The 17,227-nt window shown below is 47.8% G+C and overlaps 2 protein-coding genes across 2 annotated transcripts; both read left to right on the forward strand.

The window, feature by feature from the left end:
* The first annotated feature begins 7,709 nt into the window (after nucleotides 1-7,709).
* Nucleotides 7,710-8,694, forward strand: LOC112882311. The gene has a single exon (XM_025947336.1). It carries the CDS (start codon nucleotides 7,715-7,717, stop codon nucleotides 8,438-8,440), a length of 726 nt encoding a protein of 241 aa, XP_025803121.1. The 5' UTR covers nucleotides 7,710-7,714; the 3' UTR covers nucleotides 8,441-8,694.
* Nucleotides 8,695-15,539: 6,845 nt separating this feature from the next.
* LOC112883174 lies at nucleotides 15,540-16,311 on the forward strand. The gene has a single exon (XM_025948430.1). It carries the CDS (start codon nucleotides 15,588-15,590, stop codon nucleotides 16,206-16,208), a length of 621 nt encoding a protein of 206 aa, XP_025804215.1. The 5' UTR covers nucleotides 15,540-15,587; the 3' UTR covers nucleotides 16,209-16,311.
* The last annotated feature ends 916 nt before the right edge of the window (nucleotides 16,312-17,227 follow it).

A 17,227-nucleotide genomic window follows, 5' to 3' on the forward strand; every position in this document is an offset into this window, starting at 1 on the left:
TGAAGGAGGAAAGCTTCAAACTCACCATGACATTGCTCACTAGGCAATAACGCACCTAACACTTTACTCTTTTCACTTCTCATGAATTAAGATCTTGCACGTAAAACAAGTCTCATTTTCATCAAGTGATCTCCTTTGTGACCTTTACGCATGCAGTGATAATGCAAATTACAAACACATGCGAAAGAAAGGTAAACATGAGATGCACAACTATATGACAAGTAATGCATAGCGAGAATTTTAAGATCTACTTGTCAAGTTTGATCCCACGGAAAGCTTCATCATGATGAGCCTTTCTACAAGCCTAGAGGAAAACAAGTGGACCACCACCTCTAGCTAAACCCTTGCTCATCACTATCTTACCATGGTTAGACAAGTGTTCTATATGTGTGCATTTTTCTATATGACATGGCAACTTACATGACGTTTGCCGCATCTAACACATTTAGCTCATTTCTTAGCCTAACAAAGGTACTCTCGTCTAAAGGTTTTGTGAAAATATCCGCCAATTACTCTCGTCTAAAGGTTTTGTGAAAATATCCGCCAATATGAGCAATTCTTCTATGCCAAAGCCACCCAAGAGACGACTTGGTGAAGAGGCAAGTCATGGTGCTTGTTTGCTTTGAAGAGAAATCCACCAAATAGATATTGCCATGCCTAAACCCCGTGAATACCAATGACTTGTCTTTTTCATGAGTCACTACAACACCATTCTTGTCAAAGGCACACGTTAGTCCAAGATCACACAATTGTACAATAGAAATGAGGTTAAAACTAAGTGCTTCTACAAACAAAACATTTGAAATGGATAAATCTTTTGAAATTGCAATTCTACCCAAACCTAAGACTTTTCCTTTTGAGTTATCACCATAGGTGACATGTTCATGATCGCCGGGGTCTTCAAGTGAGGTGAACATGCTATCATTGCCGGTCATATGTTGAGAGCAACCGCTATCAAGTACCCAATGTTTTCCACCGGCTTTGTAGTTCACCTACACACATGAGAATTTATTTTTGAGTTTTCGGAACCCAAACAAGCTTTGGGCCTTGCACATGTGTGACAAGAGCTTTTGGGACCCAAAGTTGCTTGGGGAGCTTCTTCTTCGACTCCTTAGCAATTTTGCCAATGAACTTGGCCTTCACCTTGCCCTTCACTTTACTCAAGAGAAAATGATTATTTTGGAACATTGATGAGTAATTCTTGGGTAATTTAGGAAGAGGACGTGATGGTAAAGTGCACTCCCTAATGTGGTGCCCGGTGACTTGGCAATGTTGGCAATATGAGCCAACTTCCTTGATGAAGCTTGTCTTGATCTCCGGAGAAGGAGTTGTGGCCATGTTTGGCTCCGGAAAAGAACCAAGACCTCTCTTACCATAGTCACGGGCATTGTTAAAGAGAATCTCCTTGTGGATGTATTCTCCCCTTGAGAGTTTCTCCACACTACTCTTGAGGCTTGCCACTTGATCCATCAATTCCTTTTCCCTATAAGAGGCAAGCTTGGGCACAACATTAGTGGCATATGCATCAATGAGTAGGTCATCACATGAAGTAGAAGCATTGACCCTTTCATGAACATCTTTCTCAAGACTTGGGTCAATTACTTCATAAGCAAATTCAAGTTCTTGATACTTGTGAGCCAACTCCCTATGCTCTTGTTTGAGCTTTTTGTGGCTCTCTTCAACTTGCTTAGCAAGTACAAGTGACTCATTGTGCCGTTTGAGCAAGTCATTGTACTTACTAAGTAAGTCGGAGTGGGCAAGCTCTAACTTGGCATGAGTGCTCTCAAGAGTTTTGACTTTGCCCTTTTCCCTCTTGATGACGGATGTATACTCATTGATGAGGTTAGTAAATTCATTAGGATCAAGCTCTTCATCACTATCATCTTCACTATCTACCTCACATACCTTGGTGTTACCTTTTGCCATGAGGCACATAGGAGGCGGAGGTAGAGAAGGTTCTTCATTAGTGAGGGCGATGGTGACAATGTCTTCTTCATCACTTGAGTCTTCGCTTGATGAGACATCGGTCACCCACTCTTGTTTCTCCACCAAGAAACTTTTCTTGGTATGCCCTTTCTTCTTTGGGAAGAGCTTGGTCTTCTTGTCATGGGTCTTCTTCTTCCCAAATCTCTTGTTTTTGTTCTTCCTCTCCTCTTCTTCATCATCGCTTGAATCATGACGATGCTTACTCTTGTTGTCCTTGCTTCTTTTGTCCGGCTTGGGGCAATTTGGACGGATGTGTCCTTTTTCGCCACAATTGTAGCAAATCTTGTTCTTGACATCCATTGGCCGGAACATTCCCTTCTTGGAGTCAAAGTTGAAGCCCTTCTTATTGATCTTCTCATTCAAGCGTGTGAACTTTCTCATCATGAGAGCAAGTTCTCCATCATCTTCAACATCGGATGAGCTCTCATGATGATCATCTTCTTCATTGCTTGAGCTTGAGTCTTGTTTGACCATCTTGAACTTGCGGGATTTGTTTGTCTTGGTCTTTAGAGCAATCGACTTGCTTGATGTTGGCTCTTCGGTCATACCAAGAATGCTCATTTCATGAGCGCGAATTTCGCCCACAAGTTCTCCAACTTCCATTGTGGCGAGATCCTCCTTTTGAAGCATAGCATTGATAATGTTATATTTGGGCTTCGGGAGTAGCATGAGGATCTTGCGATTGATGGATGCACTGTCAATTTTGGATATTTCAAGTGCATTAATGTCCTTGACAATGACATTCAAGCGAGAATACATATCATTGCAATTTTCATGAGCTAGCATTTTGAAGGAATCATACTTAGCTCTAAACAAGTGATATTTTTGTTCACGAACTTTGGTGGAACCTTCATGAATCTCAATGAGCTCCTTCCAAATATCACTTGCTAGGTCCATGCCATTAACTCTAGCAAAGACCTCCTCACTAATAGCTTCGAAAATTGCATTTCTAGCTCTAGCATTCCATTTTAATTGGTCGGGGGTGGGATCTCCGGTGAACCCGACTTTAGTTGCCAACCACACTTCAGGGGCAATCGCATCAAGGTATGCGGCCATGCGAACTTTCCAATAGGCAAAGTTCTTGCCCTCGAAGTGAGGCGGCGAACCACCCATCTTGGCCATAGCTCTAGGCGGTGAAGCCTAATGATCCAAATGAGCAACGTGGCTCTGATACCAATTGAAAGGATCGATGGACCAAGAGGGGGGGTGAATTGGGCCTTTTTCAATTTCTAAAACAAGATAAAACAACCTTAACCTATGCAAGAACTAGAAAGGCTCCAATTCACCAACCGGATAACTAAACAACCTACACAAGCTAGTTAAGATGAAAAGAGATAAAGCCTAGCAAGGTAGAGCTAACTAGTGATTCCTAAATCAAGCACATGAATGAATTGCATGAAAGATAATGCTTGAAAAAGTAAAGTGGACAAGGGACAACCGGATTTTTTCCCGTGGTATCGATGTGTTGGCACACACCCCTAATCCACGTTGTGACACTCACAAAGAGTATTGTCACCTTCCAAGTCACCAAGACGAGGGCGCTCACTAAGAGTCTCCGTTCACCATCCCGGTGTGGTGGAGATCAAGCCACGTACAAATCTCTTCTCCGGGCTTCCACAATCCTTGGCAAGCTCCGCGAGAATCACCTCGATCACCAAGATCGCCTAGGTGATGCCAATCACCAAGAGTAACAAGCTAAGGCCTTCACTTGAGCAAGAACCAATCACCAAGAATGGATGCACACAAGCTTCTCTCTACTCAAATCCTTAATCTTGCTTCTTGAATGATTGAATGAACAAGTGTATGAAATGTTGAAGCTCAAGGTGGCTCTTGACTATAGTATGTGTGTTTGGATGTTGCCTGGTGTCAAGAGTGGTAGAATGACCCATTGGAGGGGTATATATGGGCAGCTCACACGAATAGAGCCGTTGGAGAAAAAGCTGCCAGAAAACTGCGTAGCGCCGGTTAATCCGACGTCCCTCCAATAGTCATCGTCGGTTTAACCGGTGAATGTAAACTCCCCTTTTTGAAAACTAGCCGTTACTGTTTGGAAAGATTAACCGTCGTTGCATCGGTTTAACCGGTGAATGTAATCGTCCATTGAACAGCTGAAAAACCAAGTCCCTGGACAACTGCACCGACGTCAAATTTCAAATAGCATCGGTTTAACCGGTGAGTGTAGTTGTCCACTGATCAACTGAAAACCGAGTCTCTGGACAACTGCACCGACGTCCAATTTCAAATAACGTCGGTTTAACCGGTGTATGGACTTGTCCAGACCTGCTGACCTCGTTTAACCGATGTATAGAAAACTTTAGGCGTCGGTTAAACCGGTGTTAAGGATTTTTCTGATTTTGCCTTTTCTGACTTGAGTCTTGAATGAAATCCAAATATTCTTGAGATATAAGTTGAGAACCACTTATTTGAGCTTCTAGAAACCTGAGTTACCATTGTGTGCATCCATTTTCAAATGACCATGTCCATGCTCAAGTTACTAAGCCTAAACCCCTCTTAATAGTGCGATCACTACAAAACTATAAAACCTATGCTAACCTAAGTGTCCTTCTCAGCCTTATGACACTTAGGACTAGAAAGATCCTTAGTCTTGACATATTATTAAGTTGAATGCCGAGATCGCCTTTTTGAATAATGAAAATTAGGGACCTCTTTTGACATATAACAAAATGAGCGATAATGATCTGTAAAGCTGCACAAACTCATTAGTCACAATAATGGTTGTCATTAATCACCGAAACATACCTTGAGGGCCTAGATGCTTACACCCGCCCGTTCAGTGGGCGGGAAGCACCCATTTTCCTAATTTCCCCCATCCGGCTCCCCTTTTTCGAATTTTAATTTTTTTAATCCCTTTTTAAAAAAAGTTCCAAATTGGTCAACTTCAAAATGGGCCGATGATGCAGCTGAATTCATCTTCATTGTTTGATTGCAAAGAGATTCCATCGTTATACAGATGATGAGACTTGACCTCAAGAAACTAATCTAAAAAATTGAGGAATCAACAATCTAATCTAATAATATCTCCCCTGCTAATCCTTGACGTTAGGGGTAGATGGGCTGGCCCTCTGGCCACCCATATCACGAGGCCCAAGCACCATGCGTGAAAATTAAGCAAGGAAGAACACTAAGAAGGCAACTACATGGAGAGCTCTTTCCGTTTAACATTAGGTGAAGAGCCATCGCACTTTCCACTTTTATCTAGTTGCATGAGAAATAAACCCACCTCCCCCCATCACACACACTCCAAAACGACGCGCGCCTGCCCCACCTCACAAAAGAACGCACCTTCTCACATGCATATCAATCTCAAGTCTAAAAAAATCAATGTTTTTTCTAACCATACATGCAAATTAAAATACCATGCGATGAGCGGGCAGCGATGGCGGGCTGGCCGGCGGTGGCGCGGCCGCGTTCCCAACGACCTGGGTAAGGATACACAAAATCAGAGGGAGCACCACGAGGAGGATGACGAGGCGAACCCATTTTTGTGGTTAGCTCATGTAGAGGAGGTCGGGAGGTAGATGCTCACCGTGGAGGTCAAGGTGGCGGCCATGGTGGTCTAGGGTTCATTGGTGGGGAGCTCCTTTGGAGCTTGGCTGGCATGGCTGGTGGGTTGGGGAGGTTTGGGAGCTCACAGGCTAGCTGCTGGTGCAAGCAATAAGAGGATGGTGGCTTCGGTAGGGTGAATTTGGGAAGGGGGCGGAGCTCGGTCACGGGGCTGCCATGGAGGCTGGCGGCACTCTGGCGTAGGCGCGGGCGAGTGGTGACGGGAGGCCGCGCGGGAGGTGAAAGAAGTGCGGGAAGAGGAGCGCGGGAGGAGAAAGAGGCACGCGCGGAGCGGATGGCGAGGCGCGTGCGCTCGGTAAAGATAGCCAGTGGAGGTCCGGGGATGCCAAGCGTGATACGTTGGCGAGGGTGAAAGCGAATCCGTTGGATGACCTTTTCGCCAAATTTTTTATTTTTTTACCTAACCAAGTTTATTTATAGCTATTCTGTTGGAGTTACTCTTAGATGCTTCGGGGATCTTATTGCATGCCCTATGGGCCACGGCCCACGGCCCATCACCACCTGGAGGGGTGGAGGGAGGCGGACGGAGGCCACCCCCGCCGGCTGCCGCTATTGTATGAGGTACGACGAGCGCTCAGCGCACGCGCCACGTACCTGACGTCCACGGCGTCGTGCCCCACCGCCGGCACGGCACCACTCACCTCCACCGTCCACGCCCGCCGGCGCGCGAGCTCAGGCGCGCGGCCCCCGTATCTGCAACCTGTCTCAGCCCGCCTGCCTCGTTGCAACGTTGCATGCCCTCTCGCCGATCGGAGCCCTTGCCCGCTCACGCGGCGCTCGTCTGCATGTTCCGCCGCCTGCCTGTCGGGGCGCACTGCGGTGCCCAGCAAGCCAACCCCGGCAAGCCGCCCGTCAGTTTACCTGTCCATGCCTAGCTATGGCGGATGCGGATCGACTCCGGCGAGAAGCCTCCACCCGGCCCCACACGCAGCGGCAAACGCCAAACGGGCGTTTTTTTTCTCTGTGAAGGTTCGAACGCCAGGCTCAAAGTAAAGCTGGACCGACCAGAAAACAGCGAGCGTTACTCGTGCCACCCGAAAGCTAAGCTACAATCTAAACCCCCTTATTTACGAGCTGCAAGGATCTCGTGGCTTCTCCCGTGGCCGCGGATGAAACTCGTGCTTCACGCCGGCCGCCTGCCTTTTCTAGTTTTCTTTCTTTTCACCCCCGTCCAATAATGGAATTCTCCACCAGAGATTATGATGATCTCCCTTTCCTCGTCGAGGGCATGATTGATCACGAACAGGAGCAGCGGCGACTTTGGAAGCCAGGCGCGCCGTGTTGTCGTCAGTTGCCACAGCACGCGCACGGGGGGCACGTGCGGTTCCAGGCAGCAGCAGCTAGCGGGTCCTACGCCGCCGCAGCGCCCAAGTGCAAGGGCGCGAAGCAACGGGGTCGGCGGACGCGAGCGACCATCTTCGACGCCAAAAGACGAGAAGATCACGCGATCGCCGGCGGCCTTTTTGTGTTGACGAGCAACAAAGCGCCCATTGAACACAGTAGAAGCACTGCAAAAAAGGGGTAAAAAGCATCGGAAACTGAAGCCGTGGGAACGCACGATCTGGCGTGCTGGAACAACTTTCAGGCTTCCGGCAGCCTGCCCCCATTGGGCAACCGCGTTATGGTCAGAAGAAGTGGTCTCTTCGGTTGATGGTGGGAGCAGCCATGCCATCACGGTTCCGGCTACTAATCCATCCTGGTTAACGACAAACTATGGGGATCCGCAGGAGCCAACCTTCAATTCTCCTTTAGTTTCTACCTAATTGCAACTCTTTCAAATATCATTATTTCCCCACACTTTGCTTCCTTTTCTTGCGTCGGGGCTTCCATTCTCAACACCACTCTCTGCTTAAATCGTAGTGCTTGCTCCACATGCCTAATCGTCTAATGTTTTTCTCCAACTGCGTCTTTCAAGCTTTAAGCTAACCAAAGACCCTTCCTTCCATTTTTCTAAGTAAAGCTACCATGAAAAAGAAAGCCTTTCATGCTTTGAGCTAACCACCAAAGACCCTTCCATTTTTCTAAGTAAAGCTACCATGAAATAAAAAGCTTGATCCTGACACGAGCAAAATTGCAACTTGAACAGTTCAGTGCTCCTGGGTCCTGGCTATAAGTACCCTCATGGGGCTTCCGGACATGGCCCATGCCTCTCAAACCTACTACTAGCCATCTCATCTCGATCCGGAGCTCACTGGCCTACAAGCTCATGCCTAGCCTGAGGCACAGCAGCTCCTTAGTGAATCTGCTCGACAAGCAGCTTCACCAGCTCCCCACGTCAAAGATGATGAAGATCAGCAAGAGCGCCCCCAACCTCCTGAAGAAGGCCGTGACGTCGTTCAAGTGCAAGACGGATGCTCTAAGGACCAAGCTCATCATCCTGGCCTCGCTGCGCCGCAGGATGGCGATGGTCCGCGCAGTGTCCCGCCAGATCCACGCGCTCGCCGCGTCGGGTGGCCGGGATAATAAGCAGGCCGCGGTGGGGCACGGCGGCAAGGCTCTCGCTCCGCGCAAGGCGGCGGCGGCGGCGGCGGCGGGCAAAGAGGCAGCTGGTGACCATGGCGGCGAGGCTCGTCGTCTTGGTCTGTTTGAGGTGGCAGTGTTTGAGGAAGATTATCATGGTGGCTACCCTGACTGGACCACCTCCCTATTCGACGATGACAATATCTACAACGATGAGGAGGAGGATGTCGTCCAAGACGACGAGCAGGATGACCTTGATCTTGATGCGTTCGACGAGACCTCGGTCATCGAGATCCTCAGGAGCAACCGGGAGGCTCAAGGGCTGGAGTTCAGCATGGAAGATGACATTGACGAGGCCTGCGATATGTTCATCAGGAGATGTCGCAGCCGGATGAACCTTAGTTTCTAGTGATCTCGCGGTTTTTGTAGTTTATTTACGTGAATGATGTAAGGATGAAGAGACTAGTACTACTGACGAGTTGAGAGACAATAGAAGAAGGTGGGTGAGATACTAAGATTTTGGTAGCACGCATGCAGCTAGGGACTGGAGGGCATGAAGAACTTATTTTGATGGAAGCGTAATACTAAGATCACTTCATGTGGTGCGGCGAAGTGTCCTGCACATTGCTTGACAGATGCACTGCATGATAATGTTGCAAAATATATAACGGCATTGTTGCGACCTAACATGGCTACAGCCGGCGAAGAGGGTGCATGCACGCAAGACAGTTTGGTCCGCGAGCCCGCCCACGCCCTGCTCGATCTCTCATGTTACGTACACCGTCCGCTGGCCTCGGCAGCGCCCGGCCGGCGCGGCGCCGCAGCAAGCGGGCCGGCGCGCGCGCGGCCGCCCGCCGCCCGCCTTGCGCCGCGCTCCGACGCGAGACCAGTGGATTTTGGGAGCGAGCGAGCGACGACAAGTGTCCACGTCCGGGCGATCCTATCCTACCCTCTCCGTGCCAAGAACACAGTAGCAAGCAAAGGCGATTTCTCGGTGGCAGCTCGAACACGACTACATGAGGTTGAAAATTTGGACGCGCCAAAAATAGTGAAGGATATCAATTGTGTTACCAGAAAGCTACCCTCACTAAACCCCATTTCGGGCAGGTTTAGGATTTTAGATACAAATATACCTTTTTTTGTCGATGTGTCACGCTGACCTGGCTCGACAATTATTAGCATAAGCTTTTGTGCATAACGGTCACAAACATACCAACATTTCAAATGTTTGCATAAGTAGTGTCATGGTGATTGAAGAACTTTTTTTGGGGGTGTGGGGGATCATTCGGCGAGCTGTATTGATCGGATAAAATATTTACATCGTTCACTAATACATTTAAAGTGAAATAAACTAGTCGTTCATCGACCCAAATACATGAAAATTTCAAGAAAAAAGCTTTCCTAGCAAACTCATGAGCTACCTGATTAGCCTCACTATTACAATGCTCAATAGATATGCTGTCGAATCCGCTTCAGAAGGTAATACAACCCTCGTAAATCGCCTCGTCCTCGTTGTCGAGAATCCACCATCTATGATTGCCTCCACGACCAGCATGGAGTCGGTCTGAACAATAAACTGATTGCATCCTATATGTTGCACCAACATCAATCCTTCTCTAAGTAAGCTTAACTAAGCTTAAATTCTACATTCCGAAGGGGAGCTGGGAGGGCTTAGGCCCCCACCCCTCGTACTATATGCGCAAAGCATGTGTATATACAATTTTCACCATATAAATTTCTGAAAAATTTAATCTTAACCCTTCTATTATAAACTGTCCCCCTCTCATGCCTCTTGGATGTTTTCTTGCTCCTTCCTGTACACTCCGCGGTGCCAAAAAGGAAACTGCAAATATCTTCTGACTTCTCCATGGCCATGAAACCCACGCTTCACGCTCCCTTGGGTCACTCCGTGGCCGCCTGGCTGCCTTACATATTGTACTAGTCCCCTGTCTCTTCTTTCCGGCCAATAATGGAGTTCTCCACCAGAGACCATCCGGCCATATTTTTTCGTTTTCTCGTCGAGCCATGATTGGTCACGAACAACAACAACAACAACTGAAAGCCACACCGTGTTGCGTTTCAGTTGCCACAGCTCGCGCACGGGGAGCACGTGCGGTTCTAGACGCAGCTCCCATTTTGCCACTCCACAGCAGCGCACGCGCATGGGCAGGGCGCGAAGCAACGGCGTCGGCGTGACCGGCGATGCCATGGGGGAAAAATGGACGAAATCGCGCGATCTCCTTTTCGTGCTGACAAGCGGCAGAGAAGCGATCGCGCCCACAGAGAGAAAAAAAGCAAGCTCCGGTAGGACACAGTAGAGAGAAAGCACGGCACTGCAATGCAAATCGTGGCAGAAAGCAAGCACCGGAAAGCCGAGGGCACTGCATGCGGCGGCGAGCGCCAAGCGAGATCACGATTGGCTACCCCGCCTGGAGCCCCACGCTGGGCGTGGCCGCATGAACCACACGGAAGCGGACGAGGAAAGCGTTGGAGATCCAGGAGGAGAAGAGATGGTGGAGCGGGCATCACCGGCAACGAAGACGACGGGGAAATCCGGAGAAGCCAATCTTCACGCTAGGACAGGTGTCGTTCTCCACCTAGTTGGGATTTCTTTTACCATATCATTTTTTCTCCCACTTTGCTACGACCATTCCCTTGCCACAACTTTTTAGTAGTTTCGCTTCCGCTCTCAAAGTTCGGTTCCTGCTTGTGGTGCTTGCTCCACATGCCTATTCTTTTTATTTCTTCAACTGTTTCTTTCATGCTTTGAGCCTGAGGTACTACTAAAGATTTTCACATTTTTAAAAGAATTGTTATCCTCAAATTTTTCTTTCATGCTTTGATGCACCTCAAAGATTTCCATTTTTTTAAAGAAAAAGCTACCCAAAGCTTGATCTTGACATGCGCACAGGGAAGAAAAAGTTGCAAGGGCGCACTAACCGGTTCATGGCAAGGTTAGCTTTACCCTGGCTATAAGTACCCTCGTGGGGCTTCAATAATGCAAGGCCCATGCCTCTCAAACCTACAAGCTAGCTACCTCATTTCACGAGCTCTCTGACAACTCACTCATGCCAGGCTTGGAGCACAAGAACTCCTTCGTGAACCTTCTTGACAAGCAGCTCCACAAGCTCTCCACGTCAAAGATGAGGATCAGCAAGAGCGCCCCCAACCTCCTGAAGAAGGCGGCGACGTCGGTCAAGAGCAAGACTGACGCTCTGAGAACGAAGCTCGTCTTCGTGGCCTCGCTGCGCCGAAGGCTGGCGATGGTCTGCGCGATGTCTCGGCAGATCCACGCGCTCTCCAAGTTGAACGGCCAGGCGGAGAAGCAGGCCAGGGTGGAGCACGGCAGCAAGGCTCTCATCACGACGCACAAGGCGGCGACGGCGGCGGGCGAGGAGCCAGCTGCTGGTGACCACGGCGGCAGGGCTCCTCTTGGCATGTTTGAGGTGGCGGTGTTTGAGGAAGCTTACCATGGCTACCCTGACTGGACCAGTTCATTTTTTGATGATGACCATTGTTACAACGATGAGGAGGATGGCGGCCATGACGACGACGACGACCGCGAGGAGCTTGACGTTGTTGATGCGCTCGATGGGCCCTCGGTCATCGAGATCATCAAGAGCAACAGGGAGGCTCAAGGTCTCGAGTTCAACATGGACGACGAGATTGACGAGGCTTGCGACATGTTCATCAGGAGATGTCGCAGCCAGATGAACCTTAGCCTCTACTGATCTTGTATACTAGTTTATTATCTGTAGTTTACGTGAATGTTATGAGGACGTTGAACTATAAAGAGACTAGGACTGACAAACTGAGCGACGGTACGGCAGAGAAGTGGGGGGGTGAGGTACTAAGACATGGTAGAAACTACAAGAAGGCATGAGTGAACTTGTTTGGTGAACGCATAAGAATCACTTATTTTGCATTGTGACATGACAAAGTTTTTGTGCAGATAGACTGCTTCATCATATATATGCCTGAATCTAACTGAAGCCGACAAAGTGGCATGTCATTGGCCTTCCGCTCCTTATTACAAAACCTATTACCTCTCCAACCCATCGTTTAGCATCCTGATGCTGAATTTACATTCGACCGTCGATCCGACTCCTCTAAAAGTTATTTTATAGCGGAAGCACCCTCCTCCAGCGTAATTTATTTCCTTCCATATTTTCATTTTTCTTTTCCTTTGCCTAGTTCCAGCCATGACTAAGTTTTTTCCCAAAATTTTTCTTCCAATTTCCAAACTAGATATAAAGTTTTGCTTCTGACTTTTTATTCTACAAAAGTTATTTTAAAAAACTTTGTCTACCAAGTTTGATCTTAAGTTTTTGCTTTCAAATTTTTTACTTCTGAATTTTTGTTCCCGAAATTTTTTATCTCAAATTTGTTCTTAAATTTTGTTTTTCAAATTTTTCTCCTGAAATTTTGTTCCAGATTTTTCTTGAAGTTTCATCGAAAGTTTGTTTCAAATTTTTTCCCAAACTTTCCCCCCAATTTTTTATGATATTTTAGTTTTTGAGATTTTATATAATTTTTCTCTTTCTACAATTTTTATCTTTGCGATTTTGATCAAACTTTGTGTATATAAATGTTTGTATGTAACTTTTGTGTATATAGTTTCTTATCAAATAGAAAAAGAAAGGGGATACATGGAAACTAGACGTGGATGATAGTTTTGGTCAGAAATTGACCATACAGAGCGCTCCTTACGGTCGTCCATAAATTAGATAGCCCCCTTTAGTACCGTGACAACCAACAAGGTTAAACAGAAATCCTCAATCGAGACTCGATAGCCGCGTGCATCACCACAGCAAAACAAAGCAAGAGTGATGGGCGAGGAAGGCAAGAGGTGCTTCAGTCTTTAGCTTTAGGTGCTCAACTTGCATGGGGACCGTATCGATCACCTGCTGCAAAATTCGCTCCAAAATGTATTGTATTGTACATTTTCCATCGACTACACTCTGCCCTCCTAGCTACCGTACGTTCCCCCGCACTGCCCTCATCGCACCACCCTCGTATTCAAGGGTATTCATTGAATGCCTATTATTTTTACTAATCAATGATATTAAGAACATACTTGCCAAAAAAGGTGATGAAACAGCTAATATTTTGTAGGTTTTGAATTTTTTGAATACCCGATCTTCCGATCCTAGACCCGCCTCCGAGCCGGCACGCGCTATTCCCGTCCCCTAGCCTCGGCACACCGCGGCACGGCGCGAGCACGGGCGCCGCGGCCGCGCTTGCGCCGGGGGCTCTATCAGCAGCAGGGTATGTAGCACGCCGCTCACCTGTCCGTGCCGATCGAGGACCTGAGGCCAGGCACCCAGACGGTCCTCAGATCCCTGTGCAGCTGTGCTGTGCTGCTGCGAAACTTTTGGCAATTTCTCGATGGAGGGTCAAACGCGAGCTTAAAAGGGTTCGGACCAGACAATCCAAACAAGATGAGTTAACCCGAACGCGGCTTAAGCAAGCAGATGAAATCACGAACCATAGCTCCCGAAGGCACACCGTAGGTGTGCTGTCAGTTGCCACAGCTGACGGCGTGGCATGCTACCCTACCAACACGCTTTGCAGAGAGCACGCGGTCGTACCGTCGTACTCATACACGCACTGCACACCGGGCAGAGTCAGGAATAAGTATTTTCTGCATCTTTACAGGCGTCGATCCAACACATACTCTGTCAAAATGTACAAATATTTTTGAGAAACTACATTTTTTTGTCAAGTGCAACAAATCTGAGTTCAGATTTTTTTTTGAACATCAAAAAGAAAAAAATCTGAACTCAGATTTTGTGCGACCGAAAATGTAGTTTCTGAAATACATTTGAGTTCAGATATTAACTCCCCGTGAAACGCATGCCCCGACATATACAGATCGTCCTCACATTTTGAACCCCCTGCTTTCCAGGCATCATCTCATGTTCCCTCGACAGGCCACGATTGATCGGCGATTGCGAGAAAGATCTCCTATTCTCCTAGTGTGAAAAAAAGCCGGTCCTTTTGGTTTCGGATGGCTAAAATTTAGCTCTATCACATCAAAAAGAATCTTATCATTTAGAATTGTTTATAAAACTTTTTTATAGATGGGTGCTAATTCGCGAGATGAATTTAATCAGCCTAATTAATCTATGATTTGCTACAGTGATACTACAACATTCGCTAATTATGGATTAATATATCTTATTAGATTCGTCTCGCGAATTAACCAGTGGTTTTACAATTAATTTTATAATTAAAATTTATTTAATACTCTAAATAATAAAATTATCTTTGATACAACAGGTTTAAAGTTTAACACTTCAGAAATCCCCCTAAACCGCCTAAGGCACGCCGTGTTGTCGTCCCTTGCCACAGCAGCACGGGGAGCACGTGTGATGCGGTACAGCTCCTGCTTGCTCAATCCTCCCATCTAAAAAAACTGAAAATGCAACGGCGGCAAGCAGAACCAACGGTGTTCCTGAAGACCTGCTGCTGCGTGCCAATCTGCCACGGAAAAGGCGAAATCTCCCCTCTCACGCGCGATCCGATTCGCTCTGAATTCTTGCTGACGAGACGATCAGCAAAGCCCAAAGCGCGCGCACATAGAGAAGCAAAACAAACCAGCCACGGGCACTATGCTCTACGCGATCGAGCCCACTGCCCACAGGATTGGGCATGGATCACGCGGAAGCAGCCAAGAAAACAAAAGCCTTTGTCGCTTTGGTTGTTAACGGTGGTGCCACCACCGGCTAGTACTGGGCGCAGGATTTGGAACTTGGCAGTGGCGGAGGACACGATGAAATTGTGGTATGGCGGCGCCGCGGGGGGGGGGGGGGGGAGCAGGGGCGGCGGCGCACAGGGGGCAGCGCCGGCGGGGCGGCGGCGCGGGGGGGAGGGGTGAGGGGGGGCGGCGCGCGGGGGAGCAGGCCAGCAGGGGGCGGCGGCGGCGCGGGGGGAGCAGGGGGCGGCGCGCGGGGAGGAGCAGGGGGCGGCGCGGGAGGAACAGGGGGCGGGGGCGCGTGGGGGAGCAGGGACGGCGGCGCGCGGGGGGGGGGGGGGGTGAGCAAGGGCTGGGGCGGTCTAAATTTTTTTCTCCCGATTCCCGTGGCGGTTGCCATATCTTGCCACGTAAGGTTCTCCGCCACTGGAACTTGGGATCCGGGGAGCCAATCTCCACCCTGGGGCAGGTGCTCCTTGTTGCCTGGTTGGAGTTCTCATTCAGAAAGAACTTAGTTACCTAACTGGAATGCTTAGCTTTTTCTCCGTATCCTTGTCCATCTTTTCCGGCCGTGCATGGAGACCTTTTCGGTTTGCTTCCACTCCCAAAGCTCTGTTCTTAATTGGAGTGCTTACTCGACACACCAATTGATTTCTCCAAGTGTTTTATTCATGCTGCTTTGAGCTGGCAAAAGCTTGATCTTGACATGAACAAAGCTGCACAGTGCAGTAGTGCACACCTGGCTCCTGATGCCTATATATACCTTCATGCTGAATGAAGACAATGATTGTATATGCCCCCGAAACCTACTCTCTCACTGCACTAGTAACTCTCGCTGCATCTCACTAGCTATCTACTCATGCCAAGCTTGAGCCCCTGCAGATCACTAGAAATCATCCTTGGCAAACACCTTCATCATCAGCTCTCAAGCATGTCTAAGATGAGGATGTGCAAGGCCCCCGAGCTGCTGAAGAAGGCAGCGACCGTGTTCAGGAGCAAGACCGAAGCCCTAAGGACGAAGCTCGTCGTCCTGGCCTCGCTCCGCCGCAAGCTGGCGGTGGTCCGCGCAATTTCTCACAGGATCCATGCGCTGGTGTCGTCGGACCGAGGGAAGCAGGCTAGGTTGGAGTACGGAGACGGGACACTCGTCTTGCGCAAGGTGGCAACAGGGATCCTCCATCAGGAGCAAGCTGATCTCGGACATGATGATGGTGTCATTGATCTATCCGAGGTGGCGATGTTCGAGGAAGATGATCGTGGCTACCCTGACTGGACGCACTCACTGTTCAACGACGATGAGGATGACGAAGGTCACGATGATAATGGTGATCTTGATGTGCTCGGCGAGCCCTCGGTCATCGACGTCATCAGGAGCAACCGGGAGGTGGAAGGTTTGGAGTTCAACATGGATGATGAGATTGATCAGGCTTGTGACATGTTCATAAGGAGATTCCGGAAGCGGACGAATAGGAGCTTTTAGTGATCTTGTTTTCTGTAAGGATGAAAAGAGTGCTAAATTGACAAATTGAGTGACAATAGGTGTGTGAAATATATAATGTGTCATTCAGTGACAATAATAGTTGTACTACTAGAAAAAATAAAACATATTAATTAAGCTGTCTGGGTCTCCTGCCTGACTTCACTTTATCTCTGATTCACTTCCTGGAACCACACACGAACAATGCAGAAAAACTGAGATAATTTCATTATTATAGCTATTTTTTTCGTTGAGGATTAAGGGTGTATTTTAGTTTACAATGACTGATGTTTCAGTCCATCTAGCTTCTTTCTTCACTATTTTACCGTGCCTAGTTCTTTGATGTTTCATATCTGTGGATTTCCACATAATAATGACCTCTTTGTGCATGAATTGCATGTGAAAAGTGGCTTCAATCCTCGGAGATATACACTAAGCTTGAGGCAAAATGTGCGGCTCATTTTCATTTCAGCCATTTGACAAAACATAATTCCGCTCGCCCGCTTTAATGTATGTACTTTGATAAAGCTGTACTGAAATGTATGTACTTTACCAGGCTGATTTGACTACTTGGTCAGCTTTAAACTTCCAGTGACCCCATGATGGTATTGCAGATCAGGCCCAACCAGGAAGTGCTTGACACACTACTTATGTGGTGATAGGTAAGTTGCTCCAATCATTCGCTTATTTAGTTCAAAAGGGCTTATAAAGTTTAATTAGTGAAACAATGGACAATTACACCGACGTTTAGCACTAAACGGGACAATTACGAAAAGAGATTAGTACTATATATATGATGACCGAAAGTACTTCAAGTAAGTGCAGTATACCCATGGGACCATACTGCACTTAACATCCCGTCAGGATCATAAAACATATCAAACACACGGCATTCGAATTTCCCAGATGCATTTTTGGAGATCTCGACTTCTTCATTTTTCTTGCAGTAGTTCATCTTTAAAATGTTAGGCCGCCATATATAATAATTGAAATCAAAGTAGTAAGGGGTCGCCCTACGATTC

Source organism: Panicum hallii, chromosome 2 (assembly GCF_002211085.1).
Source record: "Panicum hallii strain FIL2 chromosome 2, PHallii_v3.1, whole genome shotgun sequence".
Taxonomy (NCBI): Eukaryota; Viridiplantae; Streptophyta; class Magnoliopsida; order Poales; family Poaceae; genus Panicum; species Panicum hallii.

Bases quoted from the DNA above. Each gene is read 5' to 3' on its own strand.
- LOC112882311 (XM_025947336.1), top strand. From the start codon at position 7,715: ATGCCTCTCAAACCTACTACTAGCCATCTCATCTCGATCCGGAGCTCA.
- LOC112883174 (XM_025948430.1), top strand. From the start codon at position 15,588: ATGCCAAGCTTGAGCCCCTGCAGATCACTAGAAATCATCCTTGGCAAA.